This window comes from Filicampus tigris, chromosome 4 (genome assembly GCF_054856515.1).
Source record: "Filicampus tigris isolate MCC_2025a chromosome 4, RoL_Ftig_1.0, whole genome shotgun sequence".
Lineage (NCBI taxonomy): Eukaryota > Metazoa > Chordata > Actinopteri > Syngnathiformes > Syngnathidae > Filicampus > Filicampus tigris.
This window is the reverse complement of record NC_141220.1, coordinates 22,882,232-22,908,699: the sequence shown is the minus strand read 5'-3', so window position 1 is coordinate 22,908,699 and position 26,468 is coordinate 22,882,232. Positions and strand designations below refer to the sequence as shown.

Here is a 26,468-nt window from a genome sequence, read left to right as displayed (position 1 = left end):
AATAAATTATAGGAGGAGACCCTATTCCTACCTAAAGACAGACAGAAAACAACTGTACATTATACGATCCATAAGGAAGGGAAACTACAGTGAAAGGAAGGTGAGGAGATTCAGATTGGAAATCCAGTCAATATTTTGAGTTTGAGAGTATACACGAATAAGAATATACACGTGACGGTGTTGTGAGCCTGCAGAGGATGTTCTGGAATTCTTTCGAGTAACAGCAGCGATATAGATGATGCGCTTGTGGACTTTGAACCAGTAGAACCAGTCGAACGTGATATATGGTTAAGAAATTCGTTTGTAGACAATGACAATATCGACGTCTTTGAAACAAAATAGAGGTTGGTATATCCCCTCGATTTTTAAAATTAAAAATAGTGCTTCTCTTACACTGACACTTTATTTTTACTTCTTTGATTGAAACAGTAAAGATTAATAAACTCGGACCTGTGTGCAAGCCACATGTCTAAGGTCTCAAAATCTTTTGGAATTATGTTTCTGTCTACTACAGGGGCTGAGATATTAATTATTTTGTAGGTGTTGAATTTCTGGGAAAACTTTAGGTTTCCAAGGGAAATTCCAAAGACGACCTTAGGTTTTGGGGAGCTGTTGAGCCGGGCGCTTTTGGCTTTAATGGGTTAAAGAGAAAGACCCACAAGACTGTGTGACAGTAGGAGATCCCAAATTAAGTTATTATATTTATAAACAATGTACATTGTGCATGTTAAGTTTTGCCGCTACAATACTGTTTTAACAGTTAAATGCATCAGGCCAAAACTTTATTTATTATTTTATTAAATATTACATTAAGTAATGTCTATAAAGAGTCTTATTTTATTTTCTAAAAACAAGGTATCAAATTATGTTATGTGAAATCCAGAAAGACTGATTTTTATATGAAAAATATTTACTAATGTTAAGTAAAAAAAAATAATTTATTGTATTTGTCATTAAAAACATTTTTTTCTTGAATGTCACTGATAAAAATGCACTTTTAATTAAGTACTGACAAACATCAATTTTTGCTAATAAAGTAATTTGTAATCTAATCTAACTTAGTTACTTTTTAAATCAGGTGATTGGTTAAGTAATAAGTTACTTTTAAACTCAAATAATCAACCAAGTCACTTTCTCAAGGTAACTGTGGCAACAGTGATCATGATCTTGATCTTGATATTTGGCAGAAAGTGCCCTCTTTTTCAATTACGAGCAAGGGTTAAAGGGGAAGTCAACCTAAAAAAATTCAATGTACCTTCATTGGTATAAACATGGCATTCTGATTAGTAAGCAACAACCAATCACAGCTCTCCTGTTTTCTGAAGCTGAGCCATGATTGTTCGTTACCTGAGCAACTGTGATGTCATTTTCAGTCGACACCAAGTGGCAAAATGGCCGCCCGCTGAGATGGCTAAAACAGGTGGATTTGACTGCTTAACTCATATTCCACAAACACAATGTTACTCAGAATGTTGTGTTTTGACTAGTGAAGGCACAAAGTACATATTATTGCAAAGAAAATCTTGGGGTTGATTTCTACTTTAAGACCTTTTCGTGCATCATGTTACGATAGACATGACCACTGAATTCTGTGTCAATCGGAGAAACTGGTGTCGGGGGTTAATTCTTCTAACTTTGCAGACGGTGCAACTTTGGCAAGACCTGGTGCTCGGGTCCTAATAATAAAGTCGTGCCTGTGTTCTGCGAGGCTGAAAAACTCACAGCGAGACGTTTTCATCAAGTATTTGCAAAGAGGCTATAAACGCCTGCTATGCTTGGCCATGTCTGCCTCTATCAATGGCCTCCAATCTGTCCCCGAGGCAACATCGGCACAAACATCACAGCTCCGCAATGAGATCTGACAACACCTCATACCGAAATGCGTCGTTAACAAAGGGCCCGTAAAATCATGGAGGCGTGGAGGCAGAGCACGAGATCCCTGGGCATCGCTCTTGCTGCCCACTCGCTGATGGAATTGGCTTTGGGGGCTCCTCTGTGAGGGCGCTACATTGAGGAAAAGCGCCAAATTGGTTTGTACACAAGTTGTTAGGAGAGGATTAGCGTGGACCCGGAGGACATTGAGCTAGATTGGAACATTGGCGTCGAACGGGAACGGTAATGGAGAAGCCCACCAGGAAAAGGAGGACCTAAGAAGTGCGGGTTTGGAAACAAGGTAATGTCAGATTTGACACAGTAACGACTCGCCGATTTGACAAAAATAACGTCAAATGATGACGTGGTAGCAGCCAGGACAGGTCAGAACATGACCTTTGGCCTTGCACCTTTCATGAGAATCCATTACCGATGCTCTATTATTTGCTGGCAAAACACTTAGTTTGAAACCCTAACCGGTACCTCTGTATTATGAAAAATGGATGAATTATAAAAGCAGTAGCTGCAAATATGTCTCATAACCAGCGATTTCCTGAAAGCATTTGTGAAGTGTTCCTAATTTTGTGTCCCTTTCCAGCTACTGACGGTTGTCGTTTGTGCCAACGGAGACTGCTGGCTCCAGCTTGTGTGTTGGACGACGCAAGCTAGCTGGGACTGGGCTGTGAGTGGCATTTAAATTGAAATCTGTGCTAGTGTCGAAAAGCTGCTCCAACGGTGGCGGGAGTTGGGACTTTTATGAAATCCATAAATCACGGGGACAACATAACCCTCGCGTCTCCGTCACAGGAAATTCTCCTTGTCAAGTCTATTTCAGAGTTTGGGGGGGTAGGCGGTAAATGTTGGGGTGACAGCTAAATGAAAATGATTTAAATAAGCGCTGATAATATCTGCAGACGAAGAGGAGGAGATATGAATCAATTAAACTGCCAAGTTTGCAGATAATAAAGTCTGTTAATAACACTAAAGCAATAAGACAAGCCCGGCCCGCCTCCTATTAGACATTCATACACACCACCACAACAGTTGGCCGTTGATTATCATAACGGCGTCTATCAGAATCTGTGCTGAAGCCTAATTAGTGTGTGTATAACGAAAACTAAAGAGAGGTCCCATTTTATGGAACATTAGCCATAACTAACACCAACGACCTTGCTTGACTGGATTGTTTTGCACAGCAAGAGGTGTGTAACGGCTACCGACAACCTCTGAGACTGACAGATGTTGAGCTGTGTTCAATGTGACCAGCCGTCATAGTGTGTGGCAGCGCTTTGGGCTACGGCCTGATGCCAAGGGCTGATGTTAGTGCTAACCCTGAACCTGCGTCAAAATGACTGGCCGATGTCAAGTTCAACACACACACATATATATATATATATATATATATATATATATATATATATATATATATATATATATATATATATATATATATATATATATATATATATATATATATATATATACACATATATATATATATATATATATATGGGCGGCACGGTGGTCGACTGGTTAGCACGTCCGCCTCACAGTTCAGAGGTCGTGGGTTCGATCCCGGCTCCGGCCTCCCTGTGTGGAGTTTGCATGTTCTCCCCGTGCCTGCGTGGGTTTTCTCCGGGCACTCCGGTTTCCTCCCGCATTCCAAAAACATGCATGGTAAGTTGATTGGATACTCTAAAATTGGCCCTAGGTGTGATTGTGAGTGCGGATGTTTGTCTCTGTGTGCCCTGCGATTGGCTGGCAACCAGTTCAGGGTGTCCCCCGCCTACTGCCCAAAGACAGCTGGGATAGGCTCCAGCACGCCCCGCGACCCTTGTGAGGAGAAGCGGTATAGATAATGGATGGATGGATATATATATATATATATATATATATATATATATATATATACACAGTATATATATTTTTAAGTAGGTAAGGTAAGTACGTTTTTTTTAATCCATCTGTGTGACCCCTTTTTGTGCAAATATCCCATTTTATAATATAGAGTACAAATGTGTTTTTTTTACTGAATTTAGCTATTGCAGCTTTTAATCAGGTGCGTTTTGTAGTCCGGAAATTACGGTATACGTAACATGGTAGGTAGTATAAAGTGTCGCGATTGTGAGAAAAGATGATGTGGCTCATGGAGTGAATGATGAATGCCATGTCAAAAAGCCACTGACTTTCAACCTGGGCTGTGCCGTAAGCATTTCGCATGGTTAATTTTTTTAGTTGTCATTTTAGTTTAGAGTATGTTAAAAAAATATTTTGCTATTGCAAACCTTTTCTCAGTATTGTGTTTGTTATTCTATCATTTAGTTGACACAAAAACAAAAAATATTAGCGTCAAAGTCACTGTATCGTTTGACATTCTTTATGCTTTTAATAAAAAGCTATTTGCTCAGTTTTTTTGGTCAGAAAACAGAATTTTTGGTGAAACGTTCAACCCATGTTCTACAGCGAATCATTAGAAACATTAAAAAAACATTTGAGGGGGTTTTAACTGAGAAAGTTGCTTTAAGTGATATGAGTTACAAATATGGTCGCAAACTAATTTGTAAGTCAAGGTCCCTTTATACCATTATATCATAGTGAGGAGCCCCTAACGCAAGATAACACTACATCAGCCAGCAGCTAATGTTACTAGTATAAGCCGTATCAATAGTGCCAATAGCGGGAAAATGTGTGTTTACATTAGGCTGCAAAGGTGAACCATGCTTGCAGATGGCGTTAGTCTCGCCCCAAATGACTAAGCGTGACTCTTCCACACCGCTCAGAGACTTGAAACTGCATAACTTTTCATTTTATGATGGCCCTTACCTCCATTAAAACAAACTAACCAAAAGCATGTCTAAAAGCAATTTCACTAAGTTCGGATTCAAAGGTGTTTCCGAGCTTTCATGCGCTCTCCAGCGTGCGGGTAACAAGGGAACGACACTCTTCTATTCAAAAGAAAAGCTGCTGGTTGTAAAGGAATGTGCTAAAAAAAAATTAAGGTCAGAGGTGCGATTGTGATATCTGAGCATACAATGATAATGTAGGATGATGAAATTGTGGCAAAAAAAAAAAAAAGGGTACCATGAGAGCAAGCGGCACACAATGTCCTACAGCAAGTATCCAAAATGAGAAAGTGCTTATTATTCAAGATTAGGGGTGTGGTGAAAAGAGGCTTTTCCATTCAGAATGAGTAATTAATTATGTTCTCGAGCATGTCAGGCTAAGTCTTGCCCAGGGGGGATTGTGGGTATTAAAAGAGGGCAGCGAGAGAGAACAGGAGATAGCGAGAGACGACGACAAAAGAATTTAGTGGCTGGAAAAAGTCATCTAAAAGTGAAGAGATTAAGGTGACCAGTTTGACTTCGCTTTTCTTTGTGTGATGCAAATTTGAAATGGTAATTAGGCAAGAGGGTAGACAACATTACAATACATTACTAGACTGTACCGCATATTAGGGCTGAACTGCTCATTGCATTTGCAGTAAAATTGCGATATAATAAAAGGATTGATTATTGATTGTCGCCAGTTTACCGGCACAGTGAATACATTTTGAAGTCTGTAAACTGCATCATGAGTAACTCACTCACATATGCTAACTCCAATAATTGAAGAAAAACCCAGATGGGGTTGATTGTGTAAATAAGTTTCTCATGTCTTGCTGTGCAGTTCCTCCTCAAAGCTCCTCTCGCCAGCACAATGAATACATGTTTACATCCGTCAACCGCATTATGTGGTGCAAAACCCAAACAAGTTAGACATGAAAATAAGACTGCATTTGAATTGAAACTCACCTTTTAAACCCTCTTAGTTTAACAGAAATCTATGTGTCATAAGTGCTCTCGCACAATGAACACCTGTTTAAATCTGTCAAAGTGAGGCAAAATCCAAACCATCTCAACTAGAAAATAAGAGAGTGATAGAGCTTAATGCAAAACTTCATTACTATAAACTTGATTACAAACGCTGCCATGATGGTTTTTTGGCTAATAATTTGGATGCAAACATTTTCTGCTATACTGAGAAAGATTTATTGGTAAATAGAACCCTATATTCGAACTTTATTTTCAAAGATAAGTGGCGGTGAAGTGGCAAGACTGGCATTGTCTCCCCGTGCTTGCATGTTTTTTTTTTCCAGGTATACTCCGGTTTCCTCACAGATTCCAAAAACAGGCATGATAGGTTAATTGAACACGCAATATTGTCCCTAGGTGTGTTTGGGAGTGTGAATGGTTGCTGTTTGTCTATGTGTGCCCTGCGATTGGCTGGCAACCAGTCCAGGGTGTACACCCTCGTGTGGATAACGGATAGATGGATGGAACATACTGCATAGGTCGTTGATTTTATCAATGTAACAATGGGTATATAAGAATACTATATATAAGTGATTCTGAAATGACTGTATGGTACAAGTGGTACACATGTACAGTTCAGTTGTCTTTAACCTGTAATTTCACTATATTTGCATGAAATCTTTCAGAAAGGTTTTATATAAACATTTATTAAGGTGCAGTTTGTATTTAATCTACATGAAATACATTTTAATAAAATCCATTGTAAACACCGTCTTAAGTTACCAAATAGAATTCCTTACAAGTCATGGCATGAGTATATGTAAGCATACACCTGCTCCACATAAAACATAAAGAACCATCAATGCTCCGCAGATGCTATGACCAACATTTCATCGACAAAAACCTCTTTTTATATTTACTCCAGAGGGTTGATGACCTTAGTACACCTGTGGCCAATGCACAGAGCATAAAAGGGACACGCTTACAGATCTGGACCTGGGGATGCACTCATATGTCACAAACGTGCACACCCCGAAACACACGGTTGCTATATTTGTTCTCCCTGCGGAGTCGGTCCCCCGGGGGGAAATGAGCAGCAGCGGCAACACACAAGGGTGGGAAGACTAAAACAAGGTAGAGCGATGCATAGACGGAAAGGTGCGCTAGGAAGCTAGCCGAGATACGAGAGACAAAAGGCTATAAGAGGAGCCAGGAGGGGGGCCGAGCTGAGAGACAAGATAAGGGCAAAGAAAAGTGGCGAGAGAAAAGGGAAAGAATGGGGACAGGAGATACGGGTGGCGGCGTTCAGTTGAGGAATGCTCGAAGGATGGCTGGACGGACAGATGGAGAAAAGGATGAAGCGGGCGACAAACCGACTGACGCAGAGAGGTGGCGAAGGCAGGAGAGCAACCTTGTGAAGTCTGAGTGGGATGTGCTGTTTTTGAATGTGCGAGAGAACACTTTCTGGGTGTGAAAGGGAAGGAGGAGGGAGTCTGAGAGAGAGATGTGGAGGGATGGAGGGATGAGGAAGAGAGCGACAGAGACGGAGGGGGAGCAGATGAGGAAGGTTGTTCTCGAGCATCCAAACGTCGCAGTGAGCCCTGCTGCTCAATATGGCCCTGGAGGCACGCCGCCTCTGCTAATACACACACATGCACATTCTTTTATCGCCCAGATTCCAAATTTCAACTTGGTATCATTGAGAAAGTACGATTTGAACCCAGAAGCTCAGACGTGTGAGACAGATGTGCTAAACATTAGACGCGTACTATGTAACTAAAACGCACACCTTCTCTTTGGGGAGAATAAAACCAGTAATATGCCATGCAAATCACTTGTGTGAATCTTTAAGCGCAACTCCTCCTCAAAGCTCCTCTGGCAGGCACAGTGAAAATGTTTAAGTCTGTCAAGCCCATAATATAAACACACACAATTGCTTTGGGCGAATAAAACTCTGACATGATATTTGAATCACTTTTTCATGTCTTGGCGCGTAGCTCCTCCTTGAAGCTCCTTTCGGTTGTTGGTTCTCCTGGCTCTGTGCCTTGAGCCCCTCCCTGCGCGTGTGTGTGGGTGTGTGTGCGCGTGTGTGTGCGGGCATGTCATCTGTCAGTATCAAGGAGACGAGTGGTGCTGGGGCCAGGTGAAACCAATCTTCATCAGTGTGCTACTTGCGCCGGTCCCTGACTCCACTTGGTCGCCAGATCAACTCACCCATTCACGAGTTTGCGCATCCAGCCATTTTTTCTTGTTACCAAGTAGTTTTGCAAATCCTGACTCTGTCTTGTTCCCTGCATTCTTCAGATTGTTTTTTCCCTGCTCCTTGCCTGCCAGCCCTGTGCCCTGCAACCAACTGGATTCCATTCCATTCCCTGACCTGGGACAGCCGTCTTTGGACCACTGCTCCCTGCTTACAGCTTTGGTTCAATAAAATAATCACATTTCCTACCACCCTGTCTCCCTCTCTGCAATTGGGCCCTCCTCATCGATGGCCCAATGAATACATGTCTAAGTTCACAGACTGCATGTTATAGAAACCGCAAACCAGTTAAAGTAGAAAACAAGACTTTGGCAGAAATAATACTCAGCTTAGTCCCCATAAATAAATGACAACAGGTCAGGCTTATACATATTGTTAATTTGGTCCTGACAGAGATATAAGGACACGTTCATCTTAAACACACTTTCTAAAGTTGGCCCCCATAAACATCGGACAAAAATGATAGCTGAAACACACATCATCACGTTATAAATATAGGATTGAGCTACAACATCACTTTCTTAGGCCTTAGCATGCAACTCACACTCGAAACTACACTTGCTAGCGCAATGAATACATGTTTAAGTCCATCAACCACCTTGCGGTGCAAAATCTAAATAAAAAAATCTGACTGTGACTGAGTTAATACTCAGCTTGGTTCCAACAAATATATGACGGAAAATAAGGCTAAAACCAGTGGTGGGCGGGACTTATTTGACATAGGCTTTCACTCAGCACCAAACGCTATAAAATGCAAATAAATGTGTGTGTGTGCGTGTGTGTGTGATGCGTTTGCTGCACATCAGAGGAGGGGAGTGGGTGGTTGATAGCTGGTAGATGTGTGTGTTTCTGTGTGGGTTGCGTGTCTGCAATTTCATGCTAGTCTACAAAAACAAGCTGCCTTTGTAAAAAGCAAACAAACAAATACAGCTTCTGTCTATGTGTGTGTCAAATTCCTATATATATATAAATATATATATATATATATATATATATATATATATGTATATATACACACACACATACTTGTGTGGCCAGCAACGGGGCCCTTCACGTGATCGACCGGATGACTCTCAACAATTGGCAACACTGCCTGCTTGATTACCATAGCAACCGGCGAGATGAACAGAATGTGAACACACACCGCATGCAGCAGCAGCAGCAGTGCGCCGAAAGCAACACACACTCATGGACTGTTTTCAAACGGCGGCCTGGGAATTTAGCCCCCTTCTTAACTCTTTTTAATACTTCCGTTGACTCCGGTGTGTGAACAGCAATGAAAAAGTAGCATTTTAACAATTACCGACTGCATCACACAAGTCACTCCATCCATTTCCAATTTTGTTTGTCCTCATTAGGTTTGCGGGTGAGCTGGAACCCGTGCGAGCTGACTTTGGGCCAGAAGTCGGGTACACCTGCCACTGGTTGCCATCAAATCTCAGGGCCAAGGCAGTTACACCGCAGATGGCCATGGCCGTATGTATATGTATACGGTTTGACTCAGATGGAGAGGCATATATATGTGCAGCATGGCAGTGAGTCACAGTGAGCTCCATAACAAACTGCAATGGCAGAAAAAAACAAAAAACAAAAAAAAAAACTTCTAGTTGAGGAATTTCAAGGTCGCCTACATACGGAAGATGCAAGTGTGGAAGCCTGCTTTGGAGGATATTTGTGTTTGGAGCACACAACATGCATCTACCCATACAATAATTGGAAAATGTAATGGGGAGGCTTTGTGTTGAAGTGCTGCCTCCACGAGTGAAACTACAATCGTAATCACTCCTACCCTTTTCCAGGGAAGTGTGAGAGGGTCTTTGGATGGTTTGGTGATGATCCACTAGTTTTACTGGGCAGCGTAGTGATGAAGTGCTGCCTTCACCAATGAAAATTCAACGTAATCACAGCACAGCGCAGTGTAAAAGAGGGCTTTGGAATTGGAAAAGCTCCCTTGTGCTCCTGTTAGCGCTGTTTTGATGTCTGGGTGCAAGAAATAAGCACCTCCACACCTGTGTCAGTCCCAGAGACGCTGCAGTTTATTTATACCGCTCCCTCTGTAGCGCTATCTGTCAGTCAACACGATCCCCACTACCGCCCCCCCCCACACACTCCTCTCCAGCAGCCCCGCCGAGAGCAGCAAATGCGGCAGCAGGCAGCCCGCTATAGGAGCTATTATAAAGCACAACCAATCTCATTAGTGCAATGGGGGAAGAATATAGCCCCGCGGATTAGCCGCCGCTCTCATTGCTCAAAGCAACTTAGTAGTGGCGTGTCGCCGGTAATAGTTGTCAATAGCCGGCTGCTGCTTAACAATACATGGAAATTAAGCCGATTGGTCTCAGGACTTGGATGCTGAGGCTGAGAAGGACAACAGCTCGACAACACTCCGTTATCTTACCTTCCCCTGTCCTTACATCAGAGGTGGCAAAACTACTCACACTCTGTATTTAAGTAGTAAACATTCAAAAAAAAGTTTAAAAAATTGTAAAAGTCTAAGTATTGATTCGACCCGTTTACTTACAGTAAGTAAAATGTATAGACTGAACTATAAATGTTATTTAATATACAAGTAGAATAAAAGCCCCTTTCGTAATTGGTAAGTAAAAGCTTGACTTGGCATTGGCCTCACAATAGAAGGGGGCGGGGTGAACAGTTGCTATTTTGCACGAGACAGAACTCTTTATCCATCCATCCATCCATCCATCCATCCATCCATCCATCCATCCATCCATCCGTTGGGCACCGACACCCTGGAATGGTTAGTTGCAGGGCACATATAAAGACAGACAACCATTCACTCTCACATTCACACTGAATGCCCTATTTTTTTCAGTCTAAAAATGGGCGTAACTTCATTTTAGTGCCAGCGCAAGCCTTAGCGCGTTTGGGGCCGTGTTGCGCCTTTCTGGGCATGTCGGCGCATGAAGCGGCCTCGCCCCGTGTCCTTGACTTCTTTGTAGTCGCCGCGCAATCTTACCTGTGAAGCTGACATTCAGGATGAAGTCCCGGTAGAGTCTGCGGCCATCCAAGGCCTTCATGCTGTCGCACAGCGTGCTGGTGTTGAAGCAGAGGCTGCGCTGCATATTGTGCAGGGCGTAGGCCATGGCGTACACCGCGTTTACCACAAACATGATCTTGGACTCAGGCTCAAAGTTGTTCTTATCCATGGATAGGTCCTTGTCGCAAGGGGGAAGCGCCGTTTGCCCTCCGCTGCCGCCCAGTGAGCACTGGAAGCGCTGCTCCCAGAATTCCCTGAACCAGGGGTTGCGGAGGTTTTTGTTGGGGTTCAGGCTGAGGAAGTAGCGGTTGAACTCTGGCACGTGGTTGGCGGCCAGCTCCAGCGTGATGGCTCCTTCGGCAGTCACCTCGTTGCCCTTGACGATGCTCTCCTGCGCGCCCCAGCCGTCGCTGGCCACCCAGATGAAGGAGGCGTTGAGTCTGGCGGCGGCGGCCAGGAGCTCTCGGGCGTCGTCGCTGCGCAGGAATAGGACGGCCACGCGGGCGTTGGGCTTCTGGAGGAGCTGGCGGATAACGGTGTCGTATGACTTTTTGGCGTTGGAACGTCCCACCTGTACGAGTCCAAGGTTTGGAACCAAATGTCACATGAATAAAAGTCCACCAATGCAAAGAAAACATACCAGGTCAAGATGACTGTTAATAAGTTATGTTTCTTTTGTTGTTGTTTTTGCTCAGGCCAGATCAACACTGAAATATTGATACAAGCCTTCCAATTGCAGTGATCGATATCAGGATTAAAAAAAAAACAAAAAACGTGAATCAAAGTATACATATCAATATGTTGATTGGTCCATGATGTCAATGATCGGATTCGCAGAATCCGACATTACAGCTAACACAAACTTCAATCCAGGGACATTCTGTGCTGCCATCATTAATAATCCATTGTTTCTCAGCATGTATAGTTGCATTTTATTTTCTGTGTATTGGATGATTATCAGCGTTATTTTAATATTATTTCATTATCAGCGAGAATTTTTAGGGTTTGTTATAATTTTTGCCAACTGCATTTCAATGAGTGTCAATTGGCTTTTCAAGGGCCCCATCAATAGCGGGGTCGACTGTACAGTAAATAACCAAGTTGTTTAAATAGATTGGATCAATTGGTCCATCTTCTAATTGGATCGGTTATAAAAAAAAATTGTGTAAAGCCTAGTATAAACTATCAATATCGGTAAAATCAGTACCTCTATTTCACTTATCGGCTTGCTATTATTTGTGATACTGCCCATCACTCAATTATTTAACTTCTGAGAGGCAAAAGAAAAAAACATCTTGTTCAAAAACATATTGGAATAAATCATTAGGGTTGGTTAGCAGCCCTTTCATTCTCAACGGTGCCGTTTGACGCTCTACATCATGCAGATTAAAAACGTACTCGATGCTTCCTATCATAATCATACTATATCTTACTTTTTCTGATGTGGCAATGCAGATGTTCCTCATGCGGGCCTCCTGTTCGAAGGCTTCAATGCCCGTTTCTCCGTAGTCGCCCTCCGATGCCACCGTGGAGACGTAGGTCCAGTTGAAAAAGCGCAAGATCTCAGCCATGGCTTTGGCCTGATAGAAGTCAGGCGGCACAGTGCGGGCGAAGTAGTCGTAGCGGGTCTTGTCGCTGAGCTTGGCGCTGGTAGACGCGTAGCTTATTTGGGGGATCTGGAAGAGCCTGAGAAGGTTGGCAACCTGGATAAACAACAGATGACAGTGACGACAACTGGATCATTGGCAAGATCTTGAAGATTTTGTGTCAAAAGATATAGCAACCGAGTTATAAAAGCTAGCAAAGGACTGATTTTGTGAAAAACATAAGTTACTTCTCCGAAAAAGTGGGTGAATCACCCTGGCTGTTTGACAAGGTTGATTTCACTTTGTGAATGTGCAAACTGCAAACAGAGGCCCCTGGCTAATCCGCGCGATAAAGAAGTTGAGCTAAATAAAATGTGTGTACCTTTCCCTTCCTTCACAGCTCTCTAATACGGCCCAATGGGAACTAGAACAAAACAAAATAAACCCCCCAAAACATGGAAAACAACTCCTTTGCAGTACAACATACACAAGAAAATCCCCCAATGTGTCTTTTTTGAATCCTCCAACAGGATTCCTTATGCTGTTAGATGGCAAGTAAAGATGCACATACAGAGGAGCTAATGATGTGTTTCGCTAATGTCAAAATACATCAAATATGGAATTATTCAGTGCTATGGACACGTACAAGCACACGCCCTGCTTGTGTTCCTCTACTCACTGCTTTGTATTGGCCAGCACGTCCTTGTGTGTTTGTGTGTGTGCGGAGTTTTTTTTTAATTAAGCGCGTTAATGAAAGTTTGATCAAAAATTACTGCTGGCCCATCATACAAAAAAAAAAGAGAGAGAGAAGCTTGGAGTGTAAAACCCATAAAAATGATCCTTTAATTAATGCATTTTTTCCGCTTTTCAAAGATAAAATGTCAATATATTTGGAAGGTTGCTGCTGACGGCAATCGTGCATGATGGAATTCGGTGAAGATACGAGTTAAGTGCGAAGACAGACATGCTAATCCAAACACACACACACACATACACACAAACGGGTCATATGATACTCAGATTTTACAGATGTTTTCTGTAGTACATTGTCTAGTTAGCACAAAAAAAACAATATTAATTCAGCATTATGACCTAGTGGTTAGCATGTCTTTATCACAGTTCTGAGGTTCTCAGGAATCTCTCCTGTGTGTGGAATCTTCTTCCCTTTGCTTTCACTGTGGCGTGGTGCAGTTGCTGAGGAAACCGCATGGTGAACGGAACTCAATTCTTTTAGAATTGGTGCTGAGCCAATTGAAATGTATCGAGTGGCTAATATGGATTGTTTATGATAACTCACACTAACAGTTCATACAGGACTGACTCATGCATCATATGAGCTTTCTGAGGCAGTGGAAGTATCATAACCAGACACACACACACACAAACACACGCAGATGGTGCAAAGACATGTAAACAGCACAATCAAACATGCCTGGATAGATGCAAATAATACAAGGCCATTCTTTGACGGAATCTCCCATCTGCTGCGAGCCACCACACAAAAATTAAAAAAAGAGAGACAAAGAACAAAATTTGTCGAGGTAGACAATGAATGGATTCTTTTTTTTTTTTTTTCAATTTTCAAGTTAATGGGATGTTTGTAAGGTGGGAAACACATGAACATAAAAATACAAAATAAAAAAAGAGAAAAAAATTGAAATAAGTGTTTTTCACAAGACAGTGACAATATATTTTCATCTATACTTTTTTTCAAGGTTACTTTTTTCCCCAGTATGGTGGCATTTTCTTTCTAATAATATTGCATCTTCATAATTATTGGGTTGATGTTGATATTGAAATGAACACACACAGAGGCAGTCAGACACATATCGATGGCTGCTTATGACGCCGTGGGCAGGTTTTAAGCTTTCAAGCCGGACTTTGATTTAAATGTCAGGGAAGGTCAGGGGCGCAATGCTCCATTAGCTGCCCCCTGAACAAGCATCACATGCCCACTTGAGGAGCCGATACGCTGTAGGAAAGTGCTGCTGATTTAAAAAAAAAAAAAAAAAAAAATCAAATAAAAAAATTGGTTCAGTGTGGAGAGGTGCGGCATTTGTGTTTTCTGTTTGAAATGCAAGTCACACGCACCCACATGTGCAGAGGACACCTGCGCTATGATTTAGCGTTAAGGCGTTGAAAACATGCACGATTCAACGGGAAATATGAGAAGCCGCACCGACTTGGCAAACCCCAGACACGTGGGTACAATAGCCGCATCAAGTTGAGCAAGGAGAGCGGCTCTTGGCTCAAAAAAGGGAGGGTTCCCAACAGCAGAAACAGAGCTGTGGCGTTTCCACCAGCTGCCCCAGGACGCAGGAGGATGAGAAGAGCAAGAGGAAGAGGAAGACGAAGAGGAAGAGGAGGAGGCTGAGGTCAGCACAGTGTCTCCAAATAGCCAGCAGAGATGCCTCACAATGCACACAACAGGTCGACAAACAAGTGGGCTATTGGGAGCCAACTGCTTGATCAGCCCTCCGCGCTCTCTATCTCTCAAGTCTATCGAAGCAAAACCATGAAATGCAGGATGTGCTCCTGCACAAATAGAGATGCTTGAAGTATGACATTAAGGGAATCAAATGCACATTTTTAGAGGATAAAAGTTTAGGAGGGAAGACGTTTTATGAGTGTAATGAAGACATTTGAAGAGGAGGTCTTAATAGGAGCAAAAAAGGGTTGATGGGATGATAAATTTGTGACCTGTGAGAATAGAATAAAAGCAAAAAGTTGTTTTGAACAAAGTTGTAGTAAGACAAGAAGAGTTAGCATTTTACAGGAAATAAGTCGGATAAATAATACAAGTAAAATGTTTGGATGGTGTAATAAATGTGTGATTTATGAGAATACATATTTTGCAAGTTAGTTAACAAAGCTGGAGTAGAACAAGTTACGTTGGAAAATAATTCAGTTGACAAAATACTCGTTTTGATTATACGAATCATGAAAGAACTTAAGAACTTAGAAAAAAATATTAGAAAACATTTTGCTGAAGTTAAAAAAAAATATTAAGATGCAAAAATACATGCTTTATAAAAAAGATCATAAAAAATGATCAAATAAGTTTTAAGACACAATTTAAAGATAGATTAAAGTCATTACAATACATGAAAAAAGCAGGCACATTTCAATGTTACAAGAATTTTATTTTAGAATAATAATATAATATTCCAAGAAAAACATTTAGTTTGACCCATATAAAGTCCTAATATTACAAGAAAAACTTTTTCAAGCAGAATTTTTCTTTTTAAAAGGATAAAGCTGTAATGTGAGAATCAATGCCTATTTTTACAAGAAAAAAAACGTTTCCTTATTTCGCGCAATTTTTTGTTCTGTTTTTTTCCCCTCTTTAATACTCCATTATCAGCAGATACAGCACCTTAGCGAGCCTTGAAATTGTGTTTATTCCACGCAATCAATGACCCAGCATGCATTCAAACGCAATGGGCAACAATTTTCCCCATAAAGGAGTAAAATGAGCCCGACAGTCTTTCGTCATTTATTGGCCGTCATGCTAGCCAAACACAAACACAAAAACAATCCTGGCGCAGGCTATAAAGGTGACAGGTAGAGCGACTTTACACTAACATTTGTTTACATGTGATGTGTAAATTCTGAACACAGCCACAACACTAGTTTGTAACTAAGTACCTATAACAAAGTAACTCAGTAACTAATTGCAACTAAATAAAGGTAACTGTAAATGTAACTAAGTAACTATACAATACAATGCAATACAATTTTATTTGCTGCCACGTGTGTAGTGTCACGGTTTACCTGTATGGAGACGCTGCTGAAGGAGCCTCCGATGACGCCAGCGATGGCGAGCGGGCTGTCATCCTGCAGTGCGTAAGAGCCGTCCGGACAGATGAACTCAGAGTCGTCCACCTTGGTTAGCGATGCGCGCACAAACTCCAGCGCCTGCAAAAAGCGCCGCTCATGAGAACTGCACCCAGGGGAGTCAGTCCATACTGAGTGTTATTAGCTTTGTAAAGGCAAAATGTCTCATAAAACTCTTGCTTTGAATCTCTTTAGTGAAAATGACGACTATAGAACACCACATCCAAAAAAAAGGGAAAAACTTATTATACCGTATAATAGGTGTATACTTGATATAAAATGTTATTTTGATTTATGTAATTACTACTAATGTACTCTGTGTTATTTTTTTATGATTACAAAATACTGCAAACATGACTATTATTAGCATAATGTTTAAAAAAAATGTTTTTAATTATTATTATTTTTTAAAACTTCAATCATGTTTGAATCTTATGTTCATATTAATTAAATTAAAAATGATAATATGGCTACAATATCATTGTATGTTTTTTGAATTGTTTTTTTCAATTTATTGATTTATTTCTATTTATGTATTCACTTTCTTTTAGAGTATATTTTTTATTGTTGACTACTACCATGTTATTTTCATTCATTTCATTTTTGTGTTTGCATTTGCATTTATTTATTTGTTTATTTTGATGGATGCAATTTTATTGTGTGAAGGCTGAAAGCATTTACATACATTATTTCTATTTTTTTTTTAATTTATTCCAGCCACTTTTGCACATGCATCTCCTTCCACATAATTCATTGATTTCTATCATTCCAGTGCCATGGGGGCTAGTATTTTTCTCATTCCAAATATTCTTTTTTTTGTTAATTTTCCATTCATTCCCAATGAGGCCCAGTTCCCATCAAAGGTTATTTATTATGCATTCCAATGGCACATTTAACATTCACATCGTTCCCATTTGGAATTTAAATAAATTTAAAAAATATCATTCACCAAAAATTCAACATTTTCACCATTACAATACCCACAAACAATATTTAATCCCAAAGATACTTTCAACAAAACTATTTCACATTGGCCCCATCTGTATTCTAAAATGTTCATAAAACAGCTCATTCAATTTGTATGCCAAAAATTCAGATTTTCCCAAAATGTTCCCACACACAAAAAAAATCACTATTAATTCTCATTGACAAATTCAACAAAACTGATTGACGTCGTTCAAATTATATCATCTAATTCTTTACAAATTCTTCATCTAATTCACTTCACATTTAGGTTTCAAAGTAGGGTTTTAAATTAGTGTTAGGGTTTCAAAGTAGGTTTTGAAAGAAGGGTCAGAGTTTCAAAGCAGGGATTTAAACTAACACTAGGACATCATGGTGAAAATGTGTATTGTAAATCAAATGAAAGATTTAGGAGAGTTTCATTGTGTGTGAACCAACCTGCTCCAGTGCGTACGTATCTCGCGAGCACGTGTCCAGGATGTGCACGCCAAGGGAGACGCCAGGCAACAGAATGGGGTCTCGGTTGATGGCGTCGATGGCGAACAGCATGGCCTCCAGTCTCTGGATGCCTCGATCCTCGTTGACACGGCCGCACTCCTCCATGCCGCCGCCTTTCTCGTGCACGGGGAACAGGCCGCCCAGCACCAGATCACCTTCCATGCGGATCTCCCAGCGGGACGGCGGTGGGTCTCCAACGGACAGCAGCATGCCTCGACATATCATCACCACCACAATAGCGCGGGCCACCATGGTTGGTGGTTGGGGGTGGGGCCGGAGGAGGGCGAGGAAGGTTAGGGGTGAGGGGCTAAGGGTGGAACGGCGGGGCTCACTTGGAGGCCCATGAAACGATCGAGGGGGACAGGCAGAGGAGTGTGCGGTGAGGGACACACCATGAGGACATTAGCCCTGAAGAACACAAAACAAGTCATCCAAATCAGTTAGGGAGAAGCAAATACCCAGACAGGCCGCTGCTCGAGTGAATTAAAAAAAGAAAGAAACAAATACAAAATAAGCAATTAACTCATTCACTGCCGTGGACGCTCATATTCATCAAGGGAAATCCAAGCATTGACTATATTTGAAACAAATATGTCCATCAAAAGAGAGTGTGGCCTAGCTTGTCTGTGAAATGAAGCTTCTACATAACCGTAATGACAAAAAGACACCAGTAATGCAGTAGGATAATTTGTAAGATAGAATGCCAGTGGGTAGCTTTCTGTTAAATGTAGATGCGCTGTTATTAGGTTATTTGAATGTTCTTACCACACCATCGATGTAAACTTCTTTAGCCTGTATACAGCATTGCTTATTATGTGTTAGCTTTAAGCTAGAGGACTTTTGTGAGACGAAGCTAACAGTTTTGTTCAGGCTACATTATGTAGTTGTCCTTATATTGTGTTAGTTTTACAGTAAAGTTCAACTGGAAATGGCAATAAACAGCTTGTAACAAGCACATATGGACTCTTTTTGAAGGACCGTTCACAATCTGCAAGACTAGCATATGTCATGCTAGTAAGGTGGTATGAATGTCTTATTATTAGCCTACTTTCACAACTACAATTACAATACTGATACTGGTATTGGTGCATCACTAGTTAAATGTGTTTAAAGCGTATCGGAAGAGTAAAACTATGTAAAGAATGGTCTCTCTATATTGCAGATTTTTTTCAACCGTCAGTATAGAGTATGGGTCAGGAACATATGCCTTGCAAGGAACTGGGAAGTCACTGTACAGAATCTGAGAAATTATAGATGTAGTGCATGATAGCGTGCTGTAAAAGTCTATCGTCCCTCTCAGGGTACAGAGACAAATGTACCCCTAAAGCTTCAAGGATGTACTCGCTATCAGAGAGTAGGGAGCGATACATCTGCTGCCATGACTAACACGGATTTGGAATTGTTTGGAGATTGCGCCTTGTTGATCTCCAGTCAGCTATCCTTTAGATCACACGGTCAACCTTCTTCTTCTTCTTCTTCAGGCCGTGTGTGTGGGTGTGCGTGCGTGTGTGTGTGTGTGTGTGTGAGAGAGAGAGTGCCCCTGGTTGTATCTGGATAAGCCAGCTTAGATGGCTGCTTGATACATGAGACTTCTCATAGCACAAATCAGAAAAGCTGCTCTAATCTGATCTCGCTCGCAACACTTTTCCACTCCCCCCCGGCGAGTTTGTGTGCATGTGTGCGTGAACACGTGTTTGCGTGCGTGTGTGTGAGTATGACAACAAGGACATCTGATACTAGCAAGTTCACGACTCAATCGAAGTTATCGGCGGCTGTGTTTGGGCTGCCGTGTTCAGTAATGTGATCCCCGACTTTCACCTCAAACATTAAAACAAGAAAAACAAAGAAGCGCAAATAGGTTTAATCGAGCGGAACTCACCAGAAACAACTTCAAAACATTACAAATCTGCTGACTGAAAGTGAAGCGATACCTGTTTAAGTATTTTAGGCGAAATCAGAGCACCAGAAAGGTCAATAAATTCGTTGCAAGAATAAGAATCACGAAGTAGCCAATTCTGCATCATGCAAATACAAGTACAGCTGTCATTCCTGTGACAATTGCGGGCGGAGCTAGGGCGTCGCAACGAAATGAGGGCTACTCAGTGTTGCCAACTTCGTGACATTTTTTCTTCCCCCCAACTATTTTTTTCCCCAATAAAAGCAAACTCCTGTGATGTTACTGGAGTAAGAGATATTCACATTCCGCGTCCAGACTGCAAATGAATTTCCCTTGCTCAAAGCCACCACTGTAGAAGTAACGGAAGGGGCAGCACCTTGACGCACCCGGAAGTTGACATGCCATTGAACACGGAACCCACCAACGCCGAAGTTTTGCGTGCCATGCGACGTCGGCCAGCTCAGCCTGCTGGAATGTAGTGCCCCGCCTTCATCCTATCTCTTGCATTGAAGAGGAGCTACTGCCCAGCCTAACTGCCAAATCACTGGTGCAAAAACACAGTATGGGTATGCGGTATTTTGTAAATTAGTCGCATTTTTGGAATAAAGACGCTAGCAAAATATTTACTTGGTTATTTAATTTCACACTTGATAGGCGGGCAGTCACTCCAGAGACACACACTTTAAAGAAAACGTTTCTTGAGCTTTTTATCTGAAAGTGGGTCTTATCATGCTTTGGAAGCTTGACAACAGGTTCTTTAATGTATCGCAAAGCTGAATTTCGGAATCAATGAGTTGTGGTGCATAAAAGGTCAGAATCGATACAATAAAGGGGCTGGAATGGCTCGAATTGTATCATCAACTTCCACGTGTTACACAGAAAACTGATCATATCGATTCGGCCCTGCTCGGCGGTCTGGCCGGCATGTTAATGACGACCAAGTGTAAGTGCAACATGAAGGTCGCAATCAGCCGATAGAATCAAAAGGTCACACTTCTTCCTCCCCCCCAACTCACCCTGCTTGCGTAAAATACCAGCATTCAGCTGAATCATACTTTTGATCTGAATCTTATCGAATGGAATTGGTCACAGCAACAGCAGTTCACCAAAAATAATGCTTTAGTGATTTGCAGTAAAGCAGAAGTACAGTGGTCTAAGCTACCCCTCCCACTGAAAAGCCTTCACTAAGTGACGTTTAATAATTGCTTATAGATGCAACGAGATATGCAGCAAGGCACAAATTGTTTCTAAATGAAGCTCCTCAATTCATTTATTTCAGCATGGTTTCTTGTTATCAACAGCGCTGGGCATTGTCAAACCGTCACTAAGTTCCCGTCTGTATTTCCGGCCGACCCACATGATCCCAGTCCGTCCCCCGTCGGCCACAGCCAATCGGTGTTGAGAACGTCATTTTCACATCACATGCAGGTGCCGCACAAGCAGACACGCAGCTAAATTAAGAGAAAATATCAAATAAAAACAAGCGACACACACACACACGCACAGACAGCGTAGTGATCGGTGAAATAAAATCATCGTAACATGATAAAAAATAGATGGACTAAAGTATTGACGAAGCTCTGGTTATCAAGATACCACAAGAGAGCAGCAAAGCATTACAGTAAAACCCAGCATTAGTTCTATGGAATTTGCCAATTTTCCGCTTCAAAACGAAGCTCCTCAACGCACTTTAACATAGTTACTTGTCAACAAGACACTTCTAGATTGCAGCAAAGCAATACACTAAACCCGCGCTTATTCTCGGTTCAGAATTTGTGAATTCCCTACTCTGAATGAAGCTCCTCAACAGGTCCGTGACAGGAAGATGCCAAAAGATTGCAGGCGGCAAGGCACTACAGTAAACCCTCACATTATTCATGGTTCCGAAATTGCTTATTCACAGATCGTTTTTGGAACCTGTCCTCTGTTCATGGCTGGAACACTCGCCAATTTTTGCGTTTATTTTTCTGCTTAGGCCAAAGCCATGCCGTATAAAAATATTGCTTGCACCACAGATACACATCCACAACATTAATTGAAGCCAGGATTATGAAGTACTGACCCCACGAGGGAAAATACTAAATGTTTTTCTTTTTCCTTTTTTGTGTGTATTCTTGCAGTTCATAGTCACTTTTCCAGAGTCCCCATTTCTGTCCATTAACAGGCTGTACTTGGTGCAGAGTGAGCAGTGACAATTCAAAATTACTAAGTACATTTGATGGGCTAATTTCAGCTTTGCTATGACAAGAATGAGGCGTTTTCCATAATGATCTTGATTTTTGGGGTATGTTGACGAAAGCACGTCACAGACATGACAGCAAGGCACCTTCGAAGTGTTTTGAATGATGATAAAAATGTGCAATATGCCTTCTTTCGAATACAAATCCGACATGTTTGGCCAATAGGAGCAAGCTTGAACGTGAATCTCAGTTTGTGTGTGCGTGGGGCAGGTAGGTGGATGAAAGCTTTCCTTTGGATCCAGGCAGCAGAGATTTTTCTTCAGGCGGCTGCCATATCTTTACCACTCTACTCTGTAATATGACACACACGTAAAGACAAACAGCCGCCCCCACATGCACGCACACACACCTCTGCGGCTTCTCTAAGGAGTTGACCTAAAAGCAGACTATTTCTATGTCTTGCCACCTCCCTCTTCTTCCTCTGCACTCTCTCTCTCTCTCTCTCTCTCTCTCTCTCTCTGCTACAGACGTCTGAAATGCTCAGCAAACATCATAAACGACCGTTTCAGAAAAGAGCGAGGCGCTAATAAGACATTTTGAAGTGAGATTTGTATGGCCAAGTCGCTCTCCGCTTCATCTTTTTCCTGTCGCACACCCACAGCAGGCGAGTTGTTCGATGATATGCACCCAGCATTGAGACTCAAAGAGTTTTGAACTTTTACGTAAGAGATGTCAAGGTATTGTTATATAAAAGCGGATGAGACTCTGAGCAATGCGCATTCCTCGAAATGGGCCAAATGGTGTGTGCTTCATTAGATCTTGGAAAATAATACCAGAGCAAAGCAAGGAAAATGCACCACTTTTTTTTATTTTTTATTATTTTTTTTTTTAATCATTGCAGAACTTGCAGTTGTGAGATTCAATTCCACCATTGAGCTTCTATTGAGTTTTAAAGTGTGACTACTTCCTAAACTTTTTGCATTTTGCAGAGAGCATCTTTCACTTTAGGATTCATCTTTGTCAGTGTTGTATAGTGACAGGCAGAACAATTAAATGTTTACATGATAAGGTAATGCAAAAAAAAAAAAAAAAAAAAAAGAAGACTGTTAAAAATATTAAGGTTATGATCATAAAAACTGATTCTCAACCACTATGCCGCGGCGAGCGATTGTGACTCCATTATACTGATCGATCCGATTCCTTATGGATTCCCTTATTGATTCTCCTTTGGTGAGGGAATGAATTAATACGAATGATTGTTACACTAATGTAACAGTTGGATTAAGCGCATGTTGATTGGTCACATAAGAGTGATGCACAAGTATGATGTAATAGAGAAGCCACTTTTGTTGTTTTGCTGTCTGTGAAATAACAGAGCAAACACAATACTCGTCACATCAAAATTAAGAGAGAGCGTCGTTACACGGCTGAATGGTCAAGTTGGTAAAGTCGCAGAACCAAAATACACTTCTTGCATGTGACATCATCGCACCCTATTCTTAAAAAGACCTGGTTTCCGATTCCCATCCCTAGTTGTGGCACATTCGTGTGAAATATTCAAATTGTGCGATATTTGTTATTTGTTGTTGAATTTTTCATGGCAAATAATCTATCTTTGTTTACTATCTATTCCAGCAACATGGCAGGCAGAACATATATATATAGGCTGTATGTACATTTTGTGACATTTTTCTTTGACAGACTGCCATGCAAGTCTAAAACTGCACAAAATGGAGAACATTGATTTGATATGAAATGAGTTACGAACTTGCGTTCACAATTAAACCTGTACGTCAATGTACCCCTGTGTGGTGAAGTGCCTTACCCGAATGAAGAGGGAACGGAGCAGATGACCGACTGCAAGTTGCACCATTCCCACACCTATTGAAGACAAAAATACAGAACATGAGTAAACAGTCAGAAATAAACAATAGAGACAATCATGAGCTGGAGACGAGCAGTTGACGGACATGTCAAGTACACACTCCCTTCTCATGTTCCGCCTACTTCCCCCCCCCCACCACCGCATCCTGTCCTCGTGTAACAGCCAGGGCTGCTTTGCAGGACACGCATCCGTGCAGGGTCGATGCCCAGACCACCACAGAGCACGACGGCCAGTAGATTTAATTGCAACCTACCTACAGTAGGTTTTGCTGCTCTGTTTTTTTCTTCAACTATTTTTGGGTCTTTTGAACAGTGTACTATGAGGACACGAATAGACAAATAATGGGCTGCTCAGCTCAGGTTAGAATGTCTTTATGCACTGTATACACATGCACGTATACAATTGCTTGTGTGCACAACTTAGAGGGAATATTGGTCTTCAGTGAACACAACATCCATATTTTTGGAGTGTGGGAGAGTTTCGCAGTAAACGGAGAAAACCACTGGAGAAACCATCAAACTCCAACCTAGATGATATGAGCCGAGATTGGACCGCAGATCTCCTCAGCCGCGAGGTGAAGGTGAAGTGATTGACTGACAGTAACATACATTCTGTATCTGGCCATTGTCTTGCAGTTGAGGTCCAATCGAATGAATTCCCTTCATTTTAGCAGCCCTTAAAAAAAGCCAACCCCATCTGTCGGACAACCACACCGTCAGCCGGATGACGGCTGGCCTGTGAATTAACCATCTGCACGTGACATCTATCAAACTTAAATGTCATGTAATGACCCTGGGAGCGATGGCGGTGGCATGATTCAAATGCATGACTGCTGGCTCTGGCTTGATTCATATCCACACTGCGGCGGTGGAAGAACCAGAGGTGCTACAGGGTGTTACAAAGTGGAGTCACAAAGAGGTGACTACATTTACATGCAGTCAATAATCCTTTTAAAACCAGAATATTTGCGGTATTCAGGTTTTTATAAGTCATGTAAACGCGCGGAATAACCCGAATCTGCCCTTATTTTAAGATTCCGAATATCATGCCTGGGTTACTCCTTTTCTAACTTTTCTATATATTTTTAAAAATATGTTCTATGCAGGCCCACTAGTTGAAACACGATATTCTGATTACTATTGCATTTGTGGATTATGAGTTAAGCAGCAAAATACAGTCGTTTTTCACCATCTCTGGGGCGGCCATTTTGTCACTTCTGTCGACCGTAGGGACATCACAACTGCTCAGGGCTCAGGTAACGACCAATCACGGCTCAGCTTCATAAAACAGGTGAGCCGTGATTGGTCGTTATCTAAGCCCTGAGCAACTGTGATGTCATTTTAAAAACGATTGGATTTTGCTGCTTAACTCATATTCCATATAATCATACTGCCTTGTTTCAACTAGTGGGCCGGCATTGAACATATTCATGAAAAAAATATGCGGGTTGAATTTCTCTTTACGGTAAAAAAATCTCTACGTGTGTAATACTGTTGGACTGTAAAGTGAAGTAAACAGCAGTGGAAGACGACAATGACTCAGTGCCATCAAAACTTTGGATTTGTAAGGCTGGAGAGGAAGCGCCCGAGTTGATTGTGGTTGTTATCATAATTGCTCTGGCCAATACAAACAGTGACCCACTTCTGCACCCTTTGGTCTAATTAGGATCATAGCCAGCTGACAACATTTGGAGCTCTCAGACCCCTCGCCGCCTGAGCTATGGACAGGCAACTAATGTCTCATTGCTTATTTACCTGCGAGATGACGACACACACACACACATGCTCACACATACTTTTCTCCTCCAATTCATCAATTATTTAAGAGTCTGATCTCTCTCAGTGAGATCGCAGGCGTACATCCCACTGGCCTTTCCTCCCCCCTCCGTGAATGTCTGCGTATGAATGGTGCTGAATGTAGAGGAGGGGGTGTGGCGGTGCACTGCAAAGCCCTGGTGTGTGTGTGTGTGTGTCTGTAAGACGGAAGCAGCAGCAATCTTCAGGCGCTGTTCATTAAAGCAGAAGAAATAGCAAAGTATTCAAATAAAACACCCCCCCCCCAAAAAAAAAGCCTGAAAAGCAGAGAGCACTACAGGAAGTCTCCAAGGTAATTAGTTTAATGTTATAATTATGGCACATCTGAAAAATTGTTGCATACATGGCATGTTAATCCCATAAATGTTTTTTTTTTAACTTATTTTTAACATTTGCAAGACGACTTTTGCAGGACATGGACGCACGATCGTGAGGTGCAACGTGTCAAATATGGACGACGACATCATCCAAAAGGGGACATTTTTCCGTTTACGTGCCAATGTCATGTACACTACGTTCCATCCCACAGTAGCGACACAAAGGTGTTAAAAGTTACGTTCGCTAAGCGAAAGAAAACCGGGACCTTGGGTTAGGGTTAAAGCAAGCATTTTTGCCTCTTATTTGGAGAATGGGCAAGTGACAGAGTTTGAACAGACACTAAGGACTTTAAAAAGTACATTTTCATAATTTTATGTGTGTCTAAAATATGTTGAAGAGTTAAAACTTAAAAAAAACAAAAACAAAACATATTTCTTATATGGTCTCTCTACAGAACGTATTTTCACCGATCGCGGGTGGATCTGGAACGTATCCTCCAACATAAACGAGAGTTCACTGTAATTTGTTCCTGCAACTTTCTTAAGGCATTGGATCGATAACAGGTCCAG

General features: G+C 41.6%; 1 protein-coding gene across 2 annotated transcripts in view; it reads right to left on the bottom strand.

Moving 5' to 3' along the window:
- grm3 (glutamate receptor, metabotropic 3) overlaps positions 1-26,468 on the bottom strand; it is a 37,877-nt gene that overhangs the window by 6,000 nt on the left and 5,409 nt on the right. For both annotated transcript variants that reach the window (XM_086027976.1, XM_086027975.1), the window contains 5 exons: positions 23,708-23,763; positions 17,746-18,213; positions 16,282-16,425; positions 12,355-12,624; positions 10,901-11,492 (listed from right to left, as the gene is read on the bottom strand). In XM_086027976.1, the coding sequence (XP_085884102.1) occupies positions 10,901-11,492; positions 12,355-12,624; positions 16,282-16,425; positions 17,746-18,057 (1,318 nt within the window). In that variant the 5' untranslated portion in view covers positions 18,058-18,213; positions 23,708-23,763. The remainder of the gene's footprint in view (positions 1-10,900; positions 11,493-12,354; positions 12,625-16,281; positions 16,426-17,745; positions 18,214-23,707; positions 23,764-26,468) is intronic.